At 34.7% G+C, this 22,841-nt stretch overlaps 3 protein-coding genes across 5 annotated transcripts; 2 read left to right on the top strand and 1 right to left on the bottom strand.

The window, feature by feature from the left end:
• The first annotated feature begins 3,626 nt into the window (after window positions 1-3,626).
• LOC125222839 (cysteine synthase, chloroplastic/chromoplastic-like) lies at window positions 3,627-7,240 on the top strand. Of its 3 annotated transcripts, XM_048125676.1 has the most exons (10): window positions 3,627-3,901; window positions 4,706-4,815; window positions 4,998-5,055; window positions 5,168-5,431; window positions 5,664-5,801; window positions 5,915-5,966; window positions 6,052-6,131; window positions 6,372-6,431; window positions 6,597-6,677; window positions 6,865-7,240. In XM_048125676.1, the coding sequence occupies exons 1-10, from the start codon at window positions 3,692-3,694 to the stop codon at window positions 6,955-6,957; spliced, it is 1,146 nt and encodes a 381-aa protein (XP_047981633.1). In that variant the 5' UTR covers window positions 3,627-3,691; the 3' UTR covers window positions 6,958-7,240. The 3 variants fall into 3 exon arrangements, with proteins under 3 accessions (XP_047981633.1, XP_047981636.1, XP_047981635.1); XM_048125679.1 differs by lacking the exon at window positions 3,627-3,901 and having other exon boundaries at window positions 4,953-5,055; XM_048125678.1 differs by lacking the exon at window positions 3,627-3,901 and having other exon boundaries at window positions 4,932-5,055.
• Window positions 7,241-12,757: 5,517 nt separating this feature from the next.
• On the top strand, window positions 12,758-18,960 carry LOC125221168 ((+)-neomenthol dehydrogenase-like). Its single transcript, XM_048123292.1, has 4 exons — window positions 12,758-12,843; window positions 13,034-13,292; window positions 14,619-14,801; window positions 18,559-18,960. The coding sequence occupies exons 1-4, from the start codon at window positions 12,776-12,778 to the stop codon at window positions 18,958-18,960; spliced, it is 912 nt and encodes a 303-aa protein (XP_047979249.1). The 5' UTR covers window positions 12,758-12,775.
• Window positions 18,961-19,536: 576 nt separating this feature from the next.
• LOC125219367 (protein FAM133-like) lies at window positions 19,537-22,237 on the bottom strand. The gene is made up of 5 exons (XM_048121331.1): window positions 21,974-22,237; window positions 21,020-21,121; window positions 20,676-20,817; window positions 20,550-20,593; window positions 19,537-19,956 (listed from the first exon to the last, which is right to left on the bottom strand). Exons 1-5 carry the CDS (start codon window positions 22,058-22,060, stop codon window positions 19,741-19,743), a joined length of 591 nt encoding a protein of 196 aa, XP_047977288.1. The 5' UTR covers window positions 22,061-22,237; the 3' UTR covers window positions 19,537-19,740.
• Between the last annotated feature and the right edge of the window lie 604 nt (window positions 22,238-22,841).

Genomic DNA, 22,841 nt, shown 5'->3' with positions numbered 1-22,841 from the left:
ATATAGTGAAGTATGTTATGTATGCCTTATAATGTACTTTTTTCCATTTTAGTGAAGTATGTTCTGCATTCCTTATACTATGAACCAAATATTAATGTAAAATATGAACAAACTATTTAATGTAAATGAACTAAATAAATTTTACAGTGAACAAAAGAGACACATGTTATGAATTATATCACTTTGTGCAATTGTTCATGAAACTTGTTGAAGTTTGCAATCATTTTTTCCACATCTATGTCCATATGTCTACTACAATCTTCAATCATAGAAGCCAAAGTTTCATTCATGATCTGCTTCCGCTGTTCTATGTCTTTCTCTCCGTCTTTCATTAAGTATACCTGCAATTTTTGAAAATGTTAATAACATCATTCGTTATAAAGGCAAAACAATTCATTGTAAACAATATATACATCACTATTAGCATAAAACACTTCACTATAAACACAATATACTTGATTCAAATGCCAAAATGGTAAACTCACAATATACTTCACTATAAACACAATATACTTCACTCTAACACTAGAATACTTCACTCTAAGCATGTTTTAATTCACTGAAATGGAAAAACAAAGCACTTTAAGCATGGATGACAAACACTTCACTCTAACCATGAAATACTTCACTTTAAGCACATTTTACTTCACTGAAATGATAAAATAGTACTCTATAAGCATGGATCACAAACACTTCACTCTAAGCATGAAATACTTCACTGTAAGCACGTTTCATTTCACTGAGATGAAAAAATAGTGCACTATAACCATGTATCACAAACACTTCACTCTAACCATTGAATACTTCACTCTAAACACGTTTTACTTCACTGAAATAAAAAAACTGAGCAATATAAGCATGGATCGAAAACCCTTCACTCTAAGCATGAAATACTTCACTCTAAGCACGTTTTACTTCACTGAAATGAAAAAATAGTGCACTATTAGCATGTATCACAAACACTTCACTCTAAGCATGAAATACTTCACTCTAAGTACGTTTTACTTCACTGAAATGATAAAATAGTGCATTATAATCATGGATCACAAACACTTCACTCTAACCATTAAATACTTCACTTTAAACGCGTTTTACTTCACTGAAATAAAAAAACTGAGCATTATAATCATGGATCACAAACACTTCACTCTAACCATTAAATACTTCACTCTAAACGCGTTTTATTTCACTGAAATAAAAAAACTGAGCAATATAAGCATGAATCGAAAACACTTCACTCTAAGCATGAAATACTTTACTTTAAGCACGTTTTACTTCACTGAAATGATAAATAGTGAAGTAATTTTTTGGACCAATTTTGAAATCCTATGCTGAATTTCAGCCCTTGATTTCATAATCTTGTGATTGAAATTTGTTCTCTAGTTATACACTTAAGGAGAACTTGCCCTATATCACTACTCTATATATATATATATATATATATATATATATATAAAATTTACATCTTAAGAATTAATTAATAATTAAATAATTAAACGTGCATGACTATTATCAATTTAGTGTAGTTTTCACCATTATATATTATCATACCTAATTTTGTTTGATGATTTTGGCACGAAGATGTTGAGTATACAATGTAATCGGCTTAATATCATCAATCGATTTAATTAAATTGGCATCGAGAAATTAAGTACTCCATGTCCTATTGACTTTCTGCCATCTTTTTATAAAAATGATAAAAAATAGTTAAAGTGGAGAAATGGTAAAATAAGAGAGACAATAATGTAGATAAGACTCTTCTCTATATTATTCTCTCTCTTAATTTACCATTTCTCCTCTTTAACTATTTTTCTATCATTTTTATAAAAAGAGGGTTGAAAAGTCAATGGAACTGCTAAAACGGGACGGAGGGAATATTATATAACACATGTAGTCCTTCTTATAATTTACAATCTGTAAGACTTTTTAAAATTAAATAATTAGACGTGAATGATTATTATTAATTTCATTTGCTTTTTACTATTATATTATATCATATCTAATTTCATTTCATTTATCTAATTTCATTTCATTATTTTTGTGCGAAGATGCAAGAGTATATGAAATCAACTTCATGATAGTCAATTAATTGGGTAATACCAATACTGTGAAATGGAGTATACGTATATGTAGTCATCTTTACAATGCACAATCATCATATTTATTTATTTTTTGCTACTATGATATATTCCCTCAGTTTCATAATAGTAGAGTTATTTTGTTGTTTTGATAAATTCTATAGTAGTGGAGTCATTTCCTATTTTAGTAAAAGTCAACATATTTCTTCTCACTTACTTTACTCTCTTTTACTTTATTCTCTTTTCATCTCACTATCTTATCATTTCTTACTTTATTCTTTTTTTACTTAACTCACTTAACACAAATTTTTCTTAATCTCCGTGCCGAAAATAAATGCTTCCTCTACTATGGAATGAAGGGAGCATTATAGAGTATATAATTTTATTTCATGATTTTTGTGTGAATATGTACAATACACAATTAAATCGACCTAATAATCATCAATTAGTTGGATGATACTACCAATGAGAAATTAAGTACTTCCTCCGTTCCACTCAAGATGGCCACATTCTTGAGTGTCACAGGATTTTAGGAATTGTTGTTAGGTGGAATAGAGTAGAGAGGAAAAAGGTAGTTGAATATTATAATGAGGAGAGAGAAGAAAGGTGGTTATTTCCAAAATTGGAAAGTGGTCATCTTGATTTGGACAAACAAAAAAAATGGAAGGTGGTCATCTTGAATGGGACGGATGAAGTACATATACAAGTAGTCATTTTTATAATTTACAATCTAAAGATTTATTTGAATATAAAATGATTGAACACGAATGACTATTGTCAATTTAATTTACTTTTTTCACTCTCATGGAGTATATCATATTTAAGTTCATTTCATGGTGTATGTGTGAATAAGATGTAGAGTATAAAATGAAATCGAATTAGTAATAATACATTAGTGAGTGATACTATCACTCTGAAATTAAATATACATGCATGCATGTAGTCATTTTTATAATTTACAGTCTTAAGATTTACTTAAAAATAAAATATTTGGACGAGAATGATTGTTATCAATTTAATTTATTTTTCACTATTATATTTCATATTTAATTTTGTTTCATGATTTTTACGTGAAGATGTAGTGTTTACAATGAAATTGACTTAATGATCATCAATTAATATGTGATACTAATAATGAGAAATTAAATATACGTGTATTCATTTTTATAATTTACAATCATAAAATTTATTTAAAAATAAAATAATTAGAAGTGAATAACTATTAAGATTTTAACTTATTTTTAACTATTTATGTACTCTCTATTTAGTGATGTCTCATAATTTTTTAGTAAAGATATAGAGATACAAGTAAATTGAATTTAATGATTATATAATTAGTTGGGGATAGCACTGATTAAAACAATAATTTCATCCGAACAGTATAAAATTTCATAAAATCCCAACAAAGTATCTTTCCCAAAAATACATACGTACACGTTATAAATTTGAAAATTTTGGTAAGTACTACTACCAGTACCACACAGTCACACATAGTATAAACACAGTGATGGTGAGAGAGATAGTGAAGTTAAAGAGTAGTAAAATATGTGAATGACACTGATCTCTTTTAGGTTTTAAGTTTTAACACAAAATCACACACAGTGGGCGAGCCAATGGCGACGTTGACGAAAATTCCGTTGACTTCTCTGTATTCCGCCGATAGGTCGGAGCTCTGCTCGCTGAAATTCTCCGCCGCCAGGCGATCTCTCAGAGCTAGAACGCTAGCTAGTGAGAATGCTGTTCGAATCGGCTACGGCAGTAATGGTGGAATTGTGTGTAAAGCGGCGACTGAAGGCCTTAACATTGCTGAAGATGTTAGCCAGGTTTCAATTTCATCTCTCTGTCTCTCTCTATCGCCTTTTAAAATTTATCCAGTGAATTTAAAGCTGGAGAATATTGATTATTGCCTCAAATTGAGATCGTATGATTGCAACTGTGACACTCAATTTTCACTCTTCAACTATGTCTCCGTGTTAATTCTTTTTTCTGTAATTTAATGCTAGAAATATAGGCTCAAACAGTTGGATTTGCCTGCGATCGGGAGGGATACACTAGGGGCGTTTGTTTGAGTTAAGTAAATGGATAATAAAGTAGTAAAGAAAAAGGTAGAGAGACGAAGAGAGAATTCAGAGAGTAAAGTAAGAGAGAAGAAAGTTATTGCTTTATGCCTAAAAAGGAAACAACTCAGCTACAGTGGGATAACCCCAAAAGGAATATGACTCAGCTACGGAGGGACGAAGAGAGTACAATACTGGGATTAGAGATGGTCACGGTTCCGGAACTAGCGGTTACGGTCCAAAACCGGCGATTATGGTTTCTGTTCGAAACCTCTGGTTTTCTAGTGGTTTTTTACAGTTCTGAACCACCGGTTTCCGGCTGTTCCGGCATGGTTTCGGTTTTAGAATTTTGGAACCTGAACCGAACCACGGTTCCAAAAGTGACGGTTTCGGTTCCATTTAGTCTCACGGTTCCGGTTTGGAACCGTAACCGCCAGTTACGGTTTCGCGGTTAACCGCCGAACCGTAAACCTTGGGCATCTCTAACTTGGATGTTATTAAAGTTTTATTTCTTACTTTCCCATTTGTGTTTGTTCACTTTCTTTCAATGCTTATGCTCTCTCTATACAGCTTATTGGGAAGACACCAATGGTTTACCTAAACAACATTGTAAAAGGTTGTGTCGCAAATGTTTCTGCAAAGCTTGAGGTTATGGAGCCATGTTGCAGTGTCAAGGATAGGTCAGCAATTTCACTCTTCACATTCAAATTTTGAATTGCGTGCCTTTTTTAAAATCACTGTCTTTGATCTATAACTGTTAGCTGCTTTTTCTTCCATGACCAACACATTTATTTAGGAATCTCTTGTTCGAGAGTAGGTCGCTGTATACACATGAACATCTGTAGTGGTGTCTTGCTTCCAGGATAGGATACAGTATGATAGCTGATGCTGAGAAAAGAGGCCTTATAACTCCGGGAAAGGTATAATGCGAATTATATTTTCCACTCTTTGATTTGTTCTTTTGATTGGTTTTGTCACGTTGCTTCTTTATTTTATACTTTGTTCTTATATGGGAACTCGACTACATTCTAGAGTGTTCTGGTTGAAGCTACGAGTGGAAATACTGGAATCGGCCTTGCTTTTATAGCTGCCTCTAAAGGATACAAGCTCATCTTGACAATGCCGACGTCCATGAGTCTTGAGAGGAAGGTTCTCTTGAAAGCTTTTGGAGCTAAGCTTGTTTTAACTGATGCAGCCAAAGGCGTGAATGGGGCTCTTCAAAAAGCTGAAGAGATATTGAAAAGCACCCCTAATGCCTATATGCTTGGACAGTTCGATAACCCTGCAAACCCCCAGGTTTCTTCTTAACCGTCTTACTTTTCTTTTGTCAAGTATTTCGTTCATTCAGTTTGTTAGAATTCATGGGTTCAACTATCTCATAGATACTTCTTTAACTTCTTTCATTGTACCGTATGTTTCTCCTTCTGAGTTTTGGAACGCCGCCTTTTGCTTTACTCAAGCTAGTGTTTGTTCAAAAAAAGTGACTGCATTAGATCATTTAGAGAGGCTGTGTATGCTTTTTTGTCAGATTCACTATGAAACCACTGGCCCAGAGATATGGGAAGATACAAAAGGCAAGGTGGATATACTTGTTGCAGGCATTGGCACCGGTGGAACTATTTCGGGCACTGGTCGTTACCTCAAAAAACTCAATCCAAATGTCAAGGTAGCTTATTTTCCCTTTTTTCTATCAAACGGTGTATTCTTGAAGATATTGTTCACTTGGCATTGTTTTAATTCTCGATTGTATCAATAAATTGCTTGCCCCTGCTGAATTAGGTTATTGGCGTGGAACCAACAGAAAGTAATATACTAACTGGCGGCAATCCCGGTAAGCTTATGGTCTCCATACTTAGCTTTGTCGATTCACAAGGTTACAGTAGTCCTTTCTCTAAATCTGAAATTTGAAACTGCAGGTCCTCACAAAATTCAAGGGATTGGAGCTGGTTTTATCCCAAAGAATTTAGATCTAGAAGTCGTCGATGAAGTTATAGCTGTTTGTTTCTTACCTCTACTATTTTCCGTAGCTCCTAAACTGCGTGTGTGCATGATATATGGATACCAAGTAGCCGTGCAGTTTTGTTCGTTTCTCTAAGATGCATAAGCATAATAAGCTGTCCATATGACTTAAAACACTAATGAATCAGATCTCATTTTGCATATTAATTTGTAAGTACTAGTTTAAAAATTAAATATTCCTCATATTTTGTTAATTGACTACTTTTGCCTTTTCTAGATATCCAGCGATGAAGCAGTAGAAATTGCAAAGCAACTGGCTCTTCAAGAAGGACTATTGGTTGGTGTTTGCTTCTTACATTAGCGTGACTTTAACTTTGTTTAATTCTACTTTATAGTATAATGGTGGCGAATCACTACAAGTGAAATCACAAGACTACTATTTAGACGAAAAGTTTTCATATTGAAGCATTTATTCTAAGTTGTAATATTTGATTTTAACCAGGTGGGTATTTCTTCTGGAGCAGCAGCTGCTGCTGCTATAAGGGTTGCAACGAGACCTGAAAATGCTGGCAAACTTGTCACGGTATGTTGGTTTTGGGCAAGCTGGTGATAAATTGTAGATTTCATAAACACAATGGGAAAAATGCAAGGTTCATGTATGCACTTATATATCAAGATTGGAATATTTGAATAATTTCACCAATCAAACGCATTAGCTTGGTGTTGGTGTTGAGGTTCTATTTTCTGTTACATGACTGATAAACTTGCAGGTTGTGTTTCCCAGCTTTGGGGAAAGGTACTTGTCCACAGTTCTTTTCGAGTCCATACGGGAAGAATGCTTGACGATGCAACCCGAAGAATGAATCTCATCCGCAGCATTTTCTTCACCCGCAACAAGTCATACAAGATTTTGATTTGCTGCATGTCTTCCAAGTGGAGCAGGTCAGATTATTTCTTCATCGCTGCAACTGAATGCAGTAAATTTGTGTTAAGATTTGATGGATTTTTTTACATCCCAAACAAATGGGATGTTGTATGTGTGTTGTAACAAGAAATAAAATGGAGATTTATCCAAAATAGTCAGAAATGCCTATGTATGCAACAGCACATCTGGAGGACTGTAAGTGCCTATGAGTCCAGATTCCATCACACTGTCTTAAAATATTTTAATCAATATAGTTCGGTATTTTTTGATAAAGAATACCAACAAAATTTCATACGGATGGAGCATTACTTATATTAATATTACTCCAAAATTAGTGAACAAAATCTCAACTGTTTGAAATAATGTTTGGCTTAATCTTTATTCTCCAAATTATACTCCATTACTTTAGGAACTGTTTAAAGTAATTCCCATTCTCCAAATTGGATGAAATTTTGAAAGGAACTTTAACAACAAGTCAAGATTATGGATAAAATAATCCCACATACTCTGAATTTTCTAATAGGTACAATTTGATGATTCCCCATATATACAAAAACAGGGCAACAAATTTCGACTAATCAAATTAGTGTATTACTTTCTCTATTGTTTCAAAGAGATAGCTAATTAACACATCATAAATCATGCATACCAAAGTTTAGCTCTTACAACAATAAATGATCAATCCGATCGAAAACAATACATAACAAAAAAAAGTTGAGCTAACCACTTACTTGAAGAACTTGTGGCTCTTGATTCAAGTGCCCAAGCTCAATTGTGTGCCCAAAAAATTGTGTGCCCAAAACTTGTTCAAGTGCCCAAGCTCATTTAAGACAAAAATGGATAGGATCTAATCTAATCCATAAAAAGTTGATCTGACAGAAATGATGTCACAAAAGAAAGGAAGAAGGTGTGTGAAGCTAGATAAAACTCTTAATAAGTAGGAAAGTAAACACATAAATTACTTGGATTAGTTATATAAATCAGCAAGTTTTAACGGTATTCAAAATGGTTTATAGAAAGTAAATCTACCATAACACGCAAGAAAAGAAGTATGTCATGAGAAAATAAAATTACCTAACCTGCCTAACCCTTGCATGTGTGCAGATGTTTAACCTAAACCATAGAGCAAATACAGAACGGACAATGAGTTTACTATTCCTAACAATAAAAACCTGCTGGAAATGAAGTGGTGCTTGTACCATCAAAATAAATTGCACGCCCAACTCATTGCACCTAATGCCTTGAGTTTTGGACAGTCTCGCTTCTAAGACATCTCCAAGGATAAAACTAAAACTTAAAAATGAGCTAGGTATTTAGCTCTAATAGTACTAAAAAACCAATCCAATTTTTGGGTTTTGAGAAAAAAATACCTATCTTTGGTTTGCACAAAACCAAAACCTAAATTTTTTCAAATTTTGTGAGTAAAAAAGACATAATATAGAGATATTCTTTTAAGTTTGAGTTTAGTGTAGATGGTTGGAGTAAAATCATATTTGATATGACATTTGAATATTCTCATGACAGAAAAGATATTCATCCTCTGATAATGCGGGCTTCTTCGTAACCCCTCCATCTTTAGGCTTTAGAACAACCTCCTTAGATGCATTCTTCTTCTCTGGTTGCTTATTCTTCCATTTTGAAAATTTTCTAGAAGAGATCATCATGAGGACAGATTTGCCTTTTAACAGTTGAAGACTCATAAGTCTTAAGCATGTTGTGCAATTCTAGCGGGTCAACACTCGTATTCATGTAAAAATTCATAATGAAATTCTGCAGAATTAGATTTGTTGAGACATTTGCTGGAAGTACCGTTCCAATCGATGTTAGCCTCTCAATCAAACCAAACATTTTCAGCATATGCTAAGAAACTTTGCATCCATCATGCAGCTTGCACTTGAAGAGGTAGTGAAGTATCTCATGCTCCATAGTTGAGTTGTGAATCATGCAAACTCTAAAGTGTTTAAGCATTTCATATGGAAGCATATGTTCATGTTGTCGTTGGAGTTCCAAACTCATTGATGACAATATGACGTTGAGCATCATATGCATTATCCATGTGTTACTCATGAGCTTCGCTGTCAAATATAGCAAACTGCAGAGGATCCTTGGCAGGGATGACACAGATTGGTTTTTCCAAGACATAATCAACCTTGTTATGCCTTAGCACCAAACGCAAACTGTAGAGCCAATCCGTGAAATTTGACCCGATCAACTTGTTTGTTTCCATCAAACAGTTATGAGTCAAGTTTGACATTTTATCTGAAAGAAAATAAAATGAAAATCACATGAGAAAAGACATATAAAGATCACATTTGTATCACTAATCAAACACGGGTTTATTATATTGATTAACTCCCACTCGTTTTTAACATATATTTTTTCCCTGAAACTTTAAATACGAATTTTTATCAAATACTCCATCCGTCCCAACTAAGTTGAGTCATTTTCTTTTTTGACAAAAAACAAAACATCCAATCACCCGTACTTTATTTCATCACCTACTTTACTATTTCTTTATCTTTCCTAATTTTTTCTCATCTCTTACTTTTCAACACAATTTCTTAATCTATGTGCCAAAAAGTTTTGACTAAACTTAGTGGGAGGGAATGAATAAAAATTTTAGTGGTCCAAGATTCAATTCTATATTATTGTCCCTACTTTGGTTGATCACTATAATAATATCTTAAGGTGGGCCTCCAAGCCAATTGCAACAACTATTTTGCAAATGCATGCATACACTAGTAGGTCGTTTTGGCATCTCTAAATAATATAAGTCAGTCAACCCTATAACACGATCCCAACCATGGATCTATGAATAAGCCTAGGCCTTGTAGATTTAGAGTAAACAGTGACGGACGCAGAAATTCTTGTCAGTAGATGTTTTACTATATGTACTCTCATTATCTACGAAAAATAGTCTTGTGGATGAAACGAGTTTTAATACTTGTTGGTACCGTAAAAAGATAGAGAAAAACAATGGTAAAGTACAATAAGAGAGGAGAAATTTTAGTGGTAATCTTTCTATAAATAAGAACGATACGACTAAAAATACAAGAAGTTTTTGCATAATTAAGTTGAAAAGAAAAAAGTCTAAAAATTTAACTTATGGGTTAGAGTTAATAAGAGAATAAAATTTGAGTTTGCATCGATTATATGGAAAGAAAAATGAAATAATGCTTTGTTAATTATGATTCTGGAAAAAGATATAGAGAAGATGATAATTTAGAAGTCATTAATTGAAAATTAAGTTATCAAATTGAAATTAGTTTACAGAGTCGAAAGAAAATTTAACAATTAGTTTACAGAGTCAGAAAGAAAATTTAACGAAACGCATTTTTATAGAAATCCATATATTTCTATCAAAACGAATAGTTTTTTAAGAGTAGTTATCCTATAATTTAATTTAGTAGCCAATAAATGAACTGGCATTTTTAAAAAGCACAACAACTTGGCACATTTTACTAGGAAGTTTATAATATTATTTGTAATAAAGTCATCTTCTTCCTCAAACTCATCTCGTCAGCTATTATTCTTCATTTTATCCTCTGTAATTTTTTATTTCTTATTCATTTCAGCCCCTATTACTACTGAACTTTTGATGATTAGTCTTCAATAACAATAATTCAGTGAGGGCTGGAGGTAAATTTTAGAATTTTTAATCATTTTGAAATAGAAAAAATTCAAAAATATATTTTTGGCATAAAACTTGTGGTAAAAAAGGATAGGAGCATCAAACAGTTATGATGGACAATGCTTTTTTTACAAAACAAGACATATTTTGTACTAATTATGTGCACTGCATACCCACACATAATATAATACTGGCTAAACATATTGGACGCCGCTTACCCAAGCATAATAACACAGACAACACATATTAGAGCACTCCCAATGGGGGTGGCGAAAATCCGGCGAAAAATCACCGAACATCGCCGGATTATCGCCGGCCGTTGTGGTGAAATCGGCGATAATTCGGCGATAATCTTACCGTTATTTCGCCAAGCGGCGTTTTTCGCCGGATTATCGCCGAGCGATCGCCGGCCACTGTGGGCGACGCTCGGCGATAAATCGGCGATATTTAAATATTTTTTTTTTTTTCGGCCCAACGGCTATTTTTACATCCCACCCCTATAAATATTTCCTCCACTTCCTCCATTCATCACCCACAATCTTCATTCTCTCCATTTTCAATCTCTTCTCCCAATCTTCAATCTTCATCAATCTTCCAAAAATTATGAGCTTTTGGAAGAAAAATTCCCGCTCGGGTAAGGGTAAGGGTAAGGGGAAAAAGAGTCGAGTTCACAAATTCCCAACACGGATGAAGCAAACGAGCAGTGGATGCACTCGTTGTTGGCGATGGGTTCTCCTCCCGGCCAACTTCCATACGCGGGTCCGTCTCCTTTGCAGACTCCTCCGGCGCGGAGACTTTCTCCGATGAATTGTTCATTATTAGTCTATTTATTAAATACATTTGTAGGGAAAATTAAATAATATAAAAAATAATGATGTAAAAATGAAATGTTGAGTTAGGGAGAAATAAGGGAGAAACCAATGTAGCAGTTGGCTAAAAACTGGGGATAAAATGTGATGCTGATGTGGCGCTGATGTGGCAGGAGTTAGGGAGAAATAAGGGAGTGCCATTGGGAGTGCTCTTAGGCGCCGTCTACCAACACTAAAATGGTCTCTAACTAGCTAACCAAATAAGCTTAAAATCAAATAGTAGCATGCTTATCACATAAAAACAAATTAACCTTAATGAATAAAATCAAACTTATTCTCTAATTACACTCATATTCTACAATAATTTTCAATTTCTTTTCTTCACATTTCTTAAAATATGCATTGAATCAAATGTGGATAATGTTTGGTAGACGGATGGAGTACATTAATTTTAAATTAGTTAAGTTATACCTCCTCTGTTCTCAAAAAGTACGAACAATGAGTTCGGCACGAATTTTAATAAATAAGGAGAAAAGAAGGAGAGAGAGTGGGCCTCGTTCCCTCGTGGACCTAGTAATAGATTGTTCCTTAATCTAATTAGTTCTAAACTTCTAATAATCAAACATTAGCGTTTTTGTAATATTTAATGTGGCACGCCCTATCGTAACTAGCTATAGTAATGTATATTGTCTTGTTCCATAAAAATAAATTATTTTTTCATTTTCTATTATCACATAAAAAAAGCAATTTCAATATTAGAAATTTTTTATCTCTCTAATAATAAGATGGCCAATATTCTTAACTAACGATCATCCATTATTTTTATATGATAAATGGAGTATTATTTTTATTAATTTTACGCCCATGAATAAAACATGATACGGAAAAGGATATGTTATTATATATTGAAACAATACGTAGCTAATTTATTTTTCTGAGAGTCATGAGGAGGACCACAGTTTTTTTTATACTAGTAACAACACTTGGAAGAATCATTGTACTACTATTTTTTTCACATTAACTTAAGAAATCAGACTATTTACATAACTCAACATTCAGAGAAATTCAAAGTTATTTTTGAATTGTGCAGATATCACAGAAATTATTACACGTAGTTGGACCATATAGTATTCAAGACACGAACCTAACTTACACTACCTCAATAAATTTTTAGTAGAGTGCTCCCTATTTATATTTATATATTGTTATAATTCCAGCAACATGTTGCATTAAATGAAAAATTGTTATCTATATGTACATGTAAAAACATTGAAATTTTTGTATAGTACTATCGATCATTTCAATAGTCTTGAAAAATGTCAACTAAAGAGGACGCAAACACCATTTTTGTTGCTCCTATTTTCCATCCTATTCCTATAACAAGGTACGTGATCACTTTCAATTCAAATCACATTTCACCAACATATATTGTAACTTAATTTGAAATAAAACTCTATCGAAACCAATAGTATATATATTTCGAAAAGAAAAATATTTTACATGCATTTAGAAATTAAAAGAATTTGTTGAAGATCCTGAATCTATTAGTATATGTTATGTTTATGTATTTGCAGGTGGTGGTCGAAGGAGACGGTGGTGATAGTGACTGGAGCAAACAAGGGCATCGGCTTTGCCCTAGTTAGGCAGCTGGCGGAACTTGGGCTCACGGTTGTTCTGACGGCCAGAGACCGTGGCCGCGGCCTTGCAGCCGTTGAATCATTGAAGAATGAAGGCCTTCTCGTTCACTTTTGCAGCCTTGATATTTCTGACCAAAATTCTATCCATGATTTTGTGGAATGGTTTCAACGTGCTTTTGGTGTTTTGGATATACTGGTGAGTTCTTAATTAGATTATGGTTTTAGTAAATTTTATCTTTTTGGATTATTGTTCCTACAAATTCACGTGCATTCATACATACATTTCATTTATTTTAAGACATGCTCCTATTAAAAGTGGCGTCTTATTTGTCATGTTCTTCTTAATTTCAAGGTGAACTAACCTTTGTGTGCAAGTAATTAAGGAGTGCCCTACCAATTCTTTTTTGTTGGATATATAGATAATGATGCGAAAATTAAATCATTAAAAGTTTAATGTTAAAAAGGACTGTATTTGATAGGGAGGGAAGAAGAAGACTAACTAAAAAAATAAAAATTAAATAGTTAGTCAACTATAAACGTGTGTGGAGATATGTTCCACTTTATTTGGCCTATGTGCTACTACTACCCTTCGTTTCATAGTAATAGAGACATTTCATTTTGCACACTTATTTTGAAAAAATAATTATAAATAGTTAAAGTGGAGAAAAAGGTAAAATAAGAAAGAGAATATTGTAGATAAGACTCTTCTCTACACTATTCTCTCTCTTACTTTACTCTCTCTCCACTTTAACTATTTAATATCATATTTTCAAAACGAATGCAGAAAATGAAATGTCTCTATTACTATGGAACAGAGGGAGTATTTTATTCCATATCACGATTCACAAGGACAATTATGCCTTTTAAAAAAAGTTACAAAATGCAAATGATGCGATTTCCTTTAAATTAAAAATCTCTAACAGGCTAAACCAAAATTGAAGAATTCATTAATTCTTGGTGACTAATTTTCATATAGCTAATTTCACATTTATTCTTTTTTATATTCTTTTCATTATTATGTCAGAACTTGTTTTTTTATGATACATATTCTATTATGAGAAATTAAGATTTAAATATGCATTAGATTTCTAGTTTAGTTTATATGGGATTCTTATCTAGAAGATGGATCATTATCATGCAAAACTTGTTTTTGAAAAATATTTTATTATGAGAGATTAAGATTTAAATAAGCATTAGATTTCTATAGTTTTTAATTTATATGGGATTCTTATTCAAAAGATGGTGCCGATTTTTCAAAAAATACATAAAGGTGATCTAGCTTAGCTAGGAGAATCAATATGACTAAATCCTTCAACTAAAATTATGCAGTGTTCACTTTTCAGCAGGTTGTTTTCATTCATTTTGACATATCATAGAGGAGAGTTATCCACACTTATATAAATTAGATGGAATTTTTACCAAGATCATGTGAGACAGAATTTAAGACATGTTAAAAATTTCAGTTTTAGCATAATTTAATGTTCGCAGCATAAAATTAAATTATTTATTAATATGTTTTCAGATAAATAATGCAGCAGTGTCGTTCAACAAGCTATACACTAATTCGGTGGAGCAGGCGGTGACGGTGGTGCGAACCAATTTCTATGGCCCAAAATTACTGACCGAGGCCCTTCTACCGCTCTTCTGCCACCAGTCCACGACAGCCAGGATTCTCAATATCAGCTCAAGGCTTGGGTCATTAAATGTGAGTATAAATTTATTAGGCTACAATTACTAAGAGAGGATTGATATGCTCAAAGCATCACTCTCGTTTCACGCATGTTTAGTATTGTTCGTTACGATTTATATATTTAGTTTGATTCTAATACATTAAAAATTTTATTGAATTTTAATTTCACAAAATTTATTAAAATCAAAGCTCGATTTGCTCGTTTTCTCAAATTTTCAATAACGTTTTTAAATGTATTAGAATCAAACGAAATATATAAATCAAAACGAACAACGTTAAACGGGAGTCAAACGAGAGTGATGCTCTGATACGATCATCCTCTACATATTCTTAGGGAATATCCATATGATATTATTCTATTTAGTTAATTGTGATTCACCCTATCCTTCTCATATTAGTTTAGATATTATTAGATTTGAATATCTTTTCATATATTTGTTTCTTGTTCATTAAGTTAGGGTAGTAGTTCTATTATTATAAATAGGGATAGGTTGTTATCATTTTATGCATTCAATTAATTCAATTAATCAATGAAATACTTTTCCTAAACTTGTCTTGAGCAACAAGAAGATTATCTTTCGTTCCTAATTGTTGTTCGTCGGAGAACGTCCGAAAATCAGCAATTCGTGGTCTATCTTTCGAGAACGTCGAAGGTTCGATCACCTTATCCCTCTGAGAAGTTAGTTAACCGGCCTCGTTACGGAGCACATCTGTAACAACTGGTGCTTTCATCCCGTACTCACCCTCTATCTTCGTTCATCTATATTTCAAAAAACAAAAAAAAAAATATTCCAGCCAACCGCAGCGCCATTATCACAGCCACGCCTAATCTTCCATATTTCCCCTTACAAAAAAATCCACCGAAGAGAAGCTACAAATCTCTATTTTATACCTTTCACCTTATTTCATCCATATCCATTTTTCACCAATCAACAAAAGAAAGAGACCTTCTTCACCAAAACAATAACACCAAACCCCTTCTTCGCATAGAAGGCACTCCAACTTCACTCTTTTTTCCTATTATTAGTTATGGCTATTTACCACCAATATCAGCCCCCGCACCAGATACACTCAATGTTTGCAAAATTTGATCGCCTATTGGACATGATGGAATCCCGTATGGACGTAGTAGATCGGCGCGTGGAAAATCTTCGTCGGAAACAATACCCCAGGCCACACCAACCTAGTCAGTCGCGCAACAACCCCGACGGCTTTTTCAGCCGCCATCCGGAGGATGCAGCCAATCGCTGCGTTGGCTACCCTCATGCACCTCCGCTGCCGGAGCCACCGCCACATCCGACTCCATCCCCGCCGTACGCGCAGCGAACCCGCCGCAGCTATCTGCCCCACAGTCAGCCGCCGCCCGCGCGTTCTAGTTCCAGCGGGTATACCGCCCGACAGAATGCCTCCACCTCTGGGGACCGGTTCGTGGAGCAGGAACAGCCACCCCGACAGCCGCATTGCGTGCGCAAAAGCCCTAACCCGAGTTGGTTTTTGCAAGAATCATACCAGCAGCAGCAGTTTCTGCCTCCAAAAAAGCAGACTTGCTGGGACCTGCCAGTCCCAAGACAGTATGTGGGGTCTCCGGTCTCTAACACTCCACTGGCGCACCCAACCAGGCGTTGGGATCAGCCTGAAACGCGCGTTCGGCAGCGAGTGTCGGATTACGAACCACCGCCCCCGACCGGCTGGTCTCCACGACCACAACCGTTGTCCGTGCATCAGCTCACCTGCTGGGACCCACCGGAACAGCAGGGATATCCACCATGTGAACCGCCAACACTGGTGGAGCCCCTTGATCGTGAGTGTGCAAAATTCCGACGTTTGCCGCAGCAACTGCAACCACATCGCTACCGGAGGGAGGTTGATAAGGACAGATGTTATGGAGAGGTCATTACCCACACACATTCCCCAACACTTGACATGAGTTTGGGTAGCTATGATGCAAATGAATTGACGGACCAAAAAGAAGTCGATGCTTATTCATCGAGTTTAGATGTTCAGATTGCATATTCATGTTCAGATTGCATTGTTGATCGTGGTAAGGGAGTAGAGGAGCTATGTGATTCAAAGGACTCCATATTAGAGACAGGAGTAAAAGAAGCCATGGATCGTGGCTTGCCTAGTGAGAATAGGGGATCTAGGGAAAGTGGAGATGACATACCCGAAGACCAACAAGTTTCATCTTTTGTGGAAATCTACCTGCTGCACAGCCACGATAGGAGCGAAGTGAAGGAGGAAGTGGCATTGCTAGACGATGTAGAGAAGGACGATTCCACTGATGTAGTGAAGAAGGTCGTCGCCTCACTCAATGTTGTTCAAGTGCCACCCAAAAGTGTTGTTGAAATTTGTTGGGGCAAGAAAGGAGATGGTGCTTACACCGGGTTGCCCGTAATTGTTTGTGTCTATGTGGATGTGAATGGATGTGTGGCAGAGCTTCCCATTTTAGCATTTAATTTGGACGACCACATCAGTCCACCTTTGTTGATTTCTTACGGAAGTGGTGAAGGGAGACGCTCAGTTGTTCGGTGTGTGTTTGATCCAGGAGGAGATGCCTCGCCAAAGTCGGCTTTCAACTCTCTTAGTTGCTTCGTTGTTCCCACCTTGAGGACAAGGTGGATTTTAACCGTGGGGGAGTTGATACGATCATCCTCTGCATATTCTTAGGGAATATCCATAAGATATTATTCTATTTAGTTAATTGTGATTCACCCTATCCTTCTCATATTAGTTTAGATATTATTAGATTTGAATATCTTTTCATATATTTGTTTCTTGTTCATTAAGTTAGGGTAGTAGTTCTATTATTATAAATAGGGATGGGTTGTTATCATTTTATGCATTCAATTAATTCAATTAATCAATGAAATACTTTTCCTAAACTTGTCTTGAGCAACAAGAAGATTATCTTTCGTTCCTAATTGTTGTTCGTCGGAGAACGTCCGAAAATCAGCAATTCGTGGTCTATCTTTCGAGAACGTCGAAGGTTCGATCACCTTATCCCTCTGAGAAGTTAGTTAACCGGCCTCGTTAGGGAGCACGTCTGTAACATGCTCACATACATAGCTCACATAAGAGCAACTCCAAGGATAGAAGGTAAATGAAAAGGGTATATCATGTTTATACCTTCTAAAAAAGTGCAATATACCATTCCAAAAATCAATCAACTCCAAGGATAAAAGGTATATAGAAAGATATATCATTTAAAAAAAATAAAATAATAGTACAAACATTAAAAAAACATAAAGTGTAATACCTTCTCAAATACATTCCCCTTTGGAGAATGATTTTTTATGAAAAGAAGGTAAATATGGTGGTTATATGATTTTACCTCTCCATCAATGGAGAGGTAAAGATACCTCTTCAAAATGGAAAAAAGGTATAATACCTTCTCAAATACCTCTCCTCTTGGAGAATGTTTTTTCATAAAGAAAAGGTAAATATGGTAGTTATATTAGTTTACCTCTCCATTTACCTCTCCCCTTAGAGATGCTCTAAGGTATATAGCATATTGTTCCTCTAAGATATGTAGCATATCATTCATCTAAGTATATATGTCAAATACTGTAATAAAGTAGGATGTAGACTTTGGAGTTTGGATGATAAAAGCTTGGATGACCAAAGTTTTTGACATTCACAAATAAATCTAAGTTGATAATTAGATAAAATTTTCAAATCGACCAATCTTATTTCAATAGCGTTGGGTTTTAAAATGTCATTATTTGTTGCATCAACAACAAAATCATAGAACGAGTATTTGTTTCCCCTGCAGAAGTTGAAGAATCCCAAATTAAAAGCAATGCTTGTCGATGAAGAAAATCTATCGGAATCCCAATTAGATGGAATGATGAATTTATTTCTGGAAGATGTGAAAAATGGGACATGGAAAGGCAATGGATGGCCTCAAATTTGGACTGATTATGCAATTTCAAAATTGGCTCTTAATTCATACTCCAAAATTTTGGCTAGACGTTACAAAGGGAAAGACCTAATTAGTGTGAATTGTTTCTGCCCCGGCTTCACTCAGACCTCTATGACCGGCGGCAAGGGCTTGCACACAGCCGACACCGTGGCAGTGATTGGCGCTCGTCTAGCCTTGCTCCCGCCGGAAGAGCTGCCCACGGGGAAGTTTTTTGTTATAGGGTCGAGTGACCCTATTTATTCTAAGTTTTGATGGATATTTATTAGCACTACATGATAACATGAAGTTTCAAAGGTGTCAATTTGGTTTGTTTTTGTGTATTCCCATGTTGCGACTTGAAATGTTAATAATGGGTGACAAGGTTAATTATCTCAAATAATGCTCGCTCCGTCCCTTATAATTTGTCACCATTTGATTCGGTACAGAATTTAAGAAATGTAATAAAAAGTGAGTTGAAAAAGTCAATGGCACGTGTGAGTGCTACTTTTATATATTAGTTTTATAATAAATGTGAGTAAGAATGAGTTAATGGAACGTGGAGTCCACTACTAAAGATGTAAAAATGAAAAGTAATAAATTTTTAGGGACATGTCTAAAAGAAAATAATGACACATTTTCAGGGACAAAGAGAGTAGTATCTAGTGAAGTGATCGAATTTATTCTCAAAGTAACTTAGTCTTGTTATTAATCAATAATTTGAAATCGACCTAGTAAATCCCGTTTCGTATGAGTTATGGAGTATTACTTAAATTTTTACACAATTTATTGATTGGATGATCCTAATTAATTTATGAGGGACAAGTAAAAAACATATGTGCACAGCATAAATTCCAGTTAAAATTGTAATTTTCTTTCAATGGCTCAAAATCTACAAAACAATGGAATATTACAATGTTCTATAAGTTTGCATATGAATGTTCATATGAAAGATGCATGTCACAAAACTTGATCAGATTCAACTTTTAGACTTAATAAGTGAAGGGAAGAGCGCATCTTACACAGCAACATCGAGACGTAGCTATTGAGCAGAGGTCAACTTTTCACGCTCCCGAAGAATCTGGAAAGGGGCAGAGGGCCGTCAACTTCTTCATTTTCACTGCTCGAGTGCTTTGATCTTGAGCGCCGCTTCTTCTCTTTCTTGCTCCGCCTCGACTTCGACTTTGATCGCTTTGACTCTCTCTCGTCATCATCACAGCTAGATATTTCTGATGAGGAGCTACAACTAGAATCTGAAGATCTCTTCGAACGCTAAAATTGAATGACGTGTGTACTTAATTAGAATTGGTATCCACAATGAAGCAGTAAACAATATTACTTTTTAAAAAATTATTGTCCAGTAACGTTGAGAGGACAATTGAGATGGCAGTGTCTAAAGTGCAGAACGAAACTAAACAAAAAGGGCGTTGAGAGAAGGATAATTATGATGCAATTCAGTCGGAAAAGCATATTGTTGCTCTAAGTCTAGGCCTAGGAAGCGGAATGAGTAGTTCGAAGAGTAGTAGAATTGCACATGTCCCTGTCCTATATATTTGTAATTTATAAACAACATTTAGTCATTTCCTATAACTTGCTCGACTAAAATAAGATGAAGACTTCCAATATGCAGAACAGTTCGGAATAAGATTCGTGCATTCATGAAAAAGAGAGGGTGATAAAAATTAAAGACTAGCTAGAGAACTTATACTGCACAAGAAATTGGGAAATATCAATTCTACACTTCGTTTACCCATCTGTTATTGTTATAAGTTATTGTGCATTAGTTTCGTAACAATTATAAGCCACAGAAACATCATTGAGAATCATAACGAGTAGAATATTTAAATTGGAAGTGTGGTATGCACCTTCCGTTTCTTGCTGCTATGTTTCTTTGAGTCTCTGTCCTTATCTGTAAAAACAGTTCTGATAACATAAGAAGCTAGTAGTTTTATTTATCGGCCAAGAAAAACACTAGTCACTCAAACAATTACCCCTTTTGCGCTTGGATTTGCTGCTGGAGTGGTTTTTCCCTTGTGCAAGTTTACGTGATCTTTCAGCATCTAGCTGAGCCCTATACTCTCTCATCATCTTGTCTTTATCCGCTTCCAACTCGCCCCTTCTCATTTCTTCCTCCTAGGAAATGCGCCGTTAGACTCTTACATATTTAAGCTAACAAGCCGCATTTTAAGCTTAAACCAAGTAAACATACAGAACATGGTCGACTAACTGAGAATTTGCAAGGAAGCATTGAGCCAGAAGATGTTCGGCACAAGGAGAATTAGGATTATGAAGACACAAGAAACGCAAGCCTAAGAGAACCGATCCCATAAATCACCTTTTGCTTCTTTTTGTACTCCTCCCACGTAATTGTATGAGAAGTTTTGAGACTTGCCAAACGAGCAGCATGCCATTCTGGTGAATGAAATGAACCATCCACCTGCGACAGTCCTCATCAGAAAAAATGCACAGACAAAAATGCATTGAAGTAGCAGCAGCAAAATGACGAATAGCAAATAACTCAACCAATAGATAAGTCAGGCCAGTCTACCGAGGTATACTAACTAACATTGCAAAAGTAAAATTTTCTTCGGAATGTCCGTACATGTTTAAAACTGAAGAATCAGCAGCCTAAAAAATAGCATAGCACAGGCAATATTAAGTCAAATTACCCCCTTGGTTTCGAGAATAAATTGCAGATTCGACAAATTGGTACTTATAGCATTCAACTCCAATCACGTCAACCTATGCTCATTACCAATACTAAGTACTACTATCTAGTGTTTTTCTTCGCTTTCAACTCAGTCAAGCTTATCACACAGATGGATTTTAACCATTTACACTCACGGAGAATTACCAAAAAATAAAGAAAACTGAACTAACTAAAACCACATCGGAATCAGATTTACCCTAATTTTTTCTTCAACAAAACCTCAAACATATCAAGAGCATTGATCATAGGCTAATAGCTTTATGATTATAAAACCCTAACAATCTACTCAAAATAAGCCCCAATTCAGTAACAGACAAAAGGAAGAAAAACACTAAATACTTACTAATTTGTTCAGCTGATATCAATTCTCCAACAAGTTTAAGACTACACATTTTCATCATAAATCCTCTAATGTCAATTTAATCAATTCATTTACAGTACAATTCAATTTAGGTATTAACATCACAAATTATCATGAAGTGGAGCATCTCCATCAACTAACTTCATCAAATTAAACATCTAATTTGAATAAAAAAAACAGAATAAGCTCTAGAGTATACGGTATGGAAGGGTACGAACCATGCCATCTTCAACCTCGTCCGGCGCAGCGGAGCTCGAGCCAAGCCGAGATCTTTGCATCGCTTTGTACGCTTGATTTTTTCCCATTTTTGGTTACAGTAAATTTTACAATTTAATCATATAATTCTAGAGAAGAATTTTCATATGGGAATCATGAACAAACAAAGAATCCGAAAATTTAATTTATTCCATGAATTTATGGAGAATTATTGACGATGGCAAAGGTGATTTTGTTGTTTGTGCCGCACTTGTGACTTGTGAGGTAGAAGAAGGGTTGGAATTTGGGGGATGATTTAATTTTAGAGTAAAGCTCAATTTTGGTTCTAAATATATGACCACTTTTTTTAAAACAGTTTCATAACATATGAAATTCGTTTCATTTATGTTCATTTTTTACGGTGTCGTAAATTTTTTACGGTCAACCGTCAATTAACACAACTTTGACCCGATTAAGCTTAATCTCAGATTATTAGTCATCTAATTATTTTGCTAATTATTTTTCTTATTAAATTGTTTTTTAAGAATTTTTTTTAATTTCTAATCTGTTTCTACTTCAAAAATTCTTGTAAATGTTCATGACCGATTTGATCTTGATTATGAATATCATGGACTACTTTGACGTTTATGAAGTTGTATGTTTTCTGATTCAGATTCACAATCAGAAATCCGTCCAGGTTTGCTAGTATAATTTCAAAAATCCATCCCATAATGGTATGTAGCATATTCAAAATCAATTCAGATTCAAAATACATCGAAAATCCAAAATTCATCATTCAAAATAAGGATTTTGCATTCAAATACATCAAATTACTTGAATACAAAAACAATTGTTACAACAACAACAAACCATAGACAAACAATAAGACAC

The sequence above is a fragment of the Salvia hispanica genome, chromosome 4, assembly GCF_023119035.1.
Source record: "Salvia hispanica cultivar TCC Black 2014 chromosome 4, UniMelb_Shisp_WGS_1.0, whole genome shotgun sequence".
Lineage (NCBI taxonomy): Eukaryota > Viridiplantae > Streptophyta > Magnoliopsida > Lamiales > Lamiaceae > Salvia > Salvia hispanica.
Note: the sequence above shows the minus strand (reverse complement) of the source record. Positions and strands in the feature narration are given on the sequence as shown.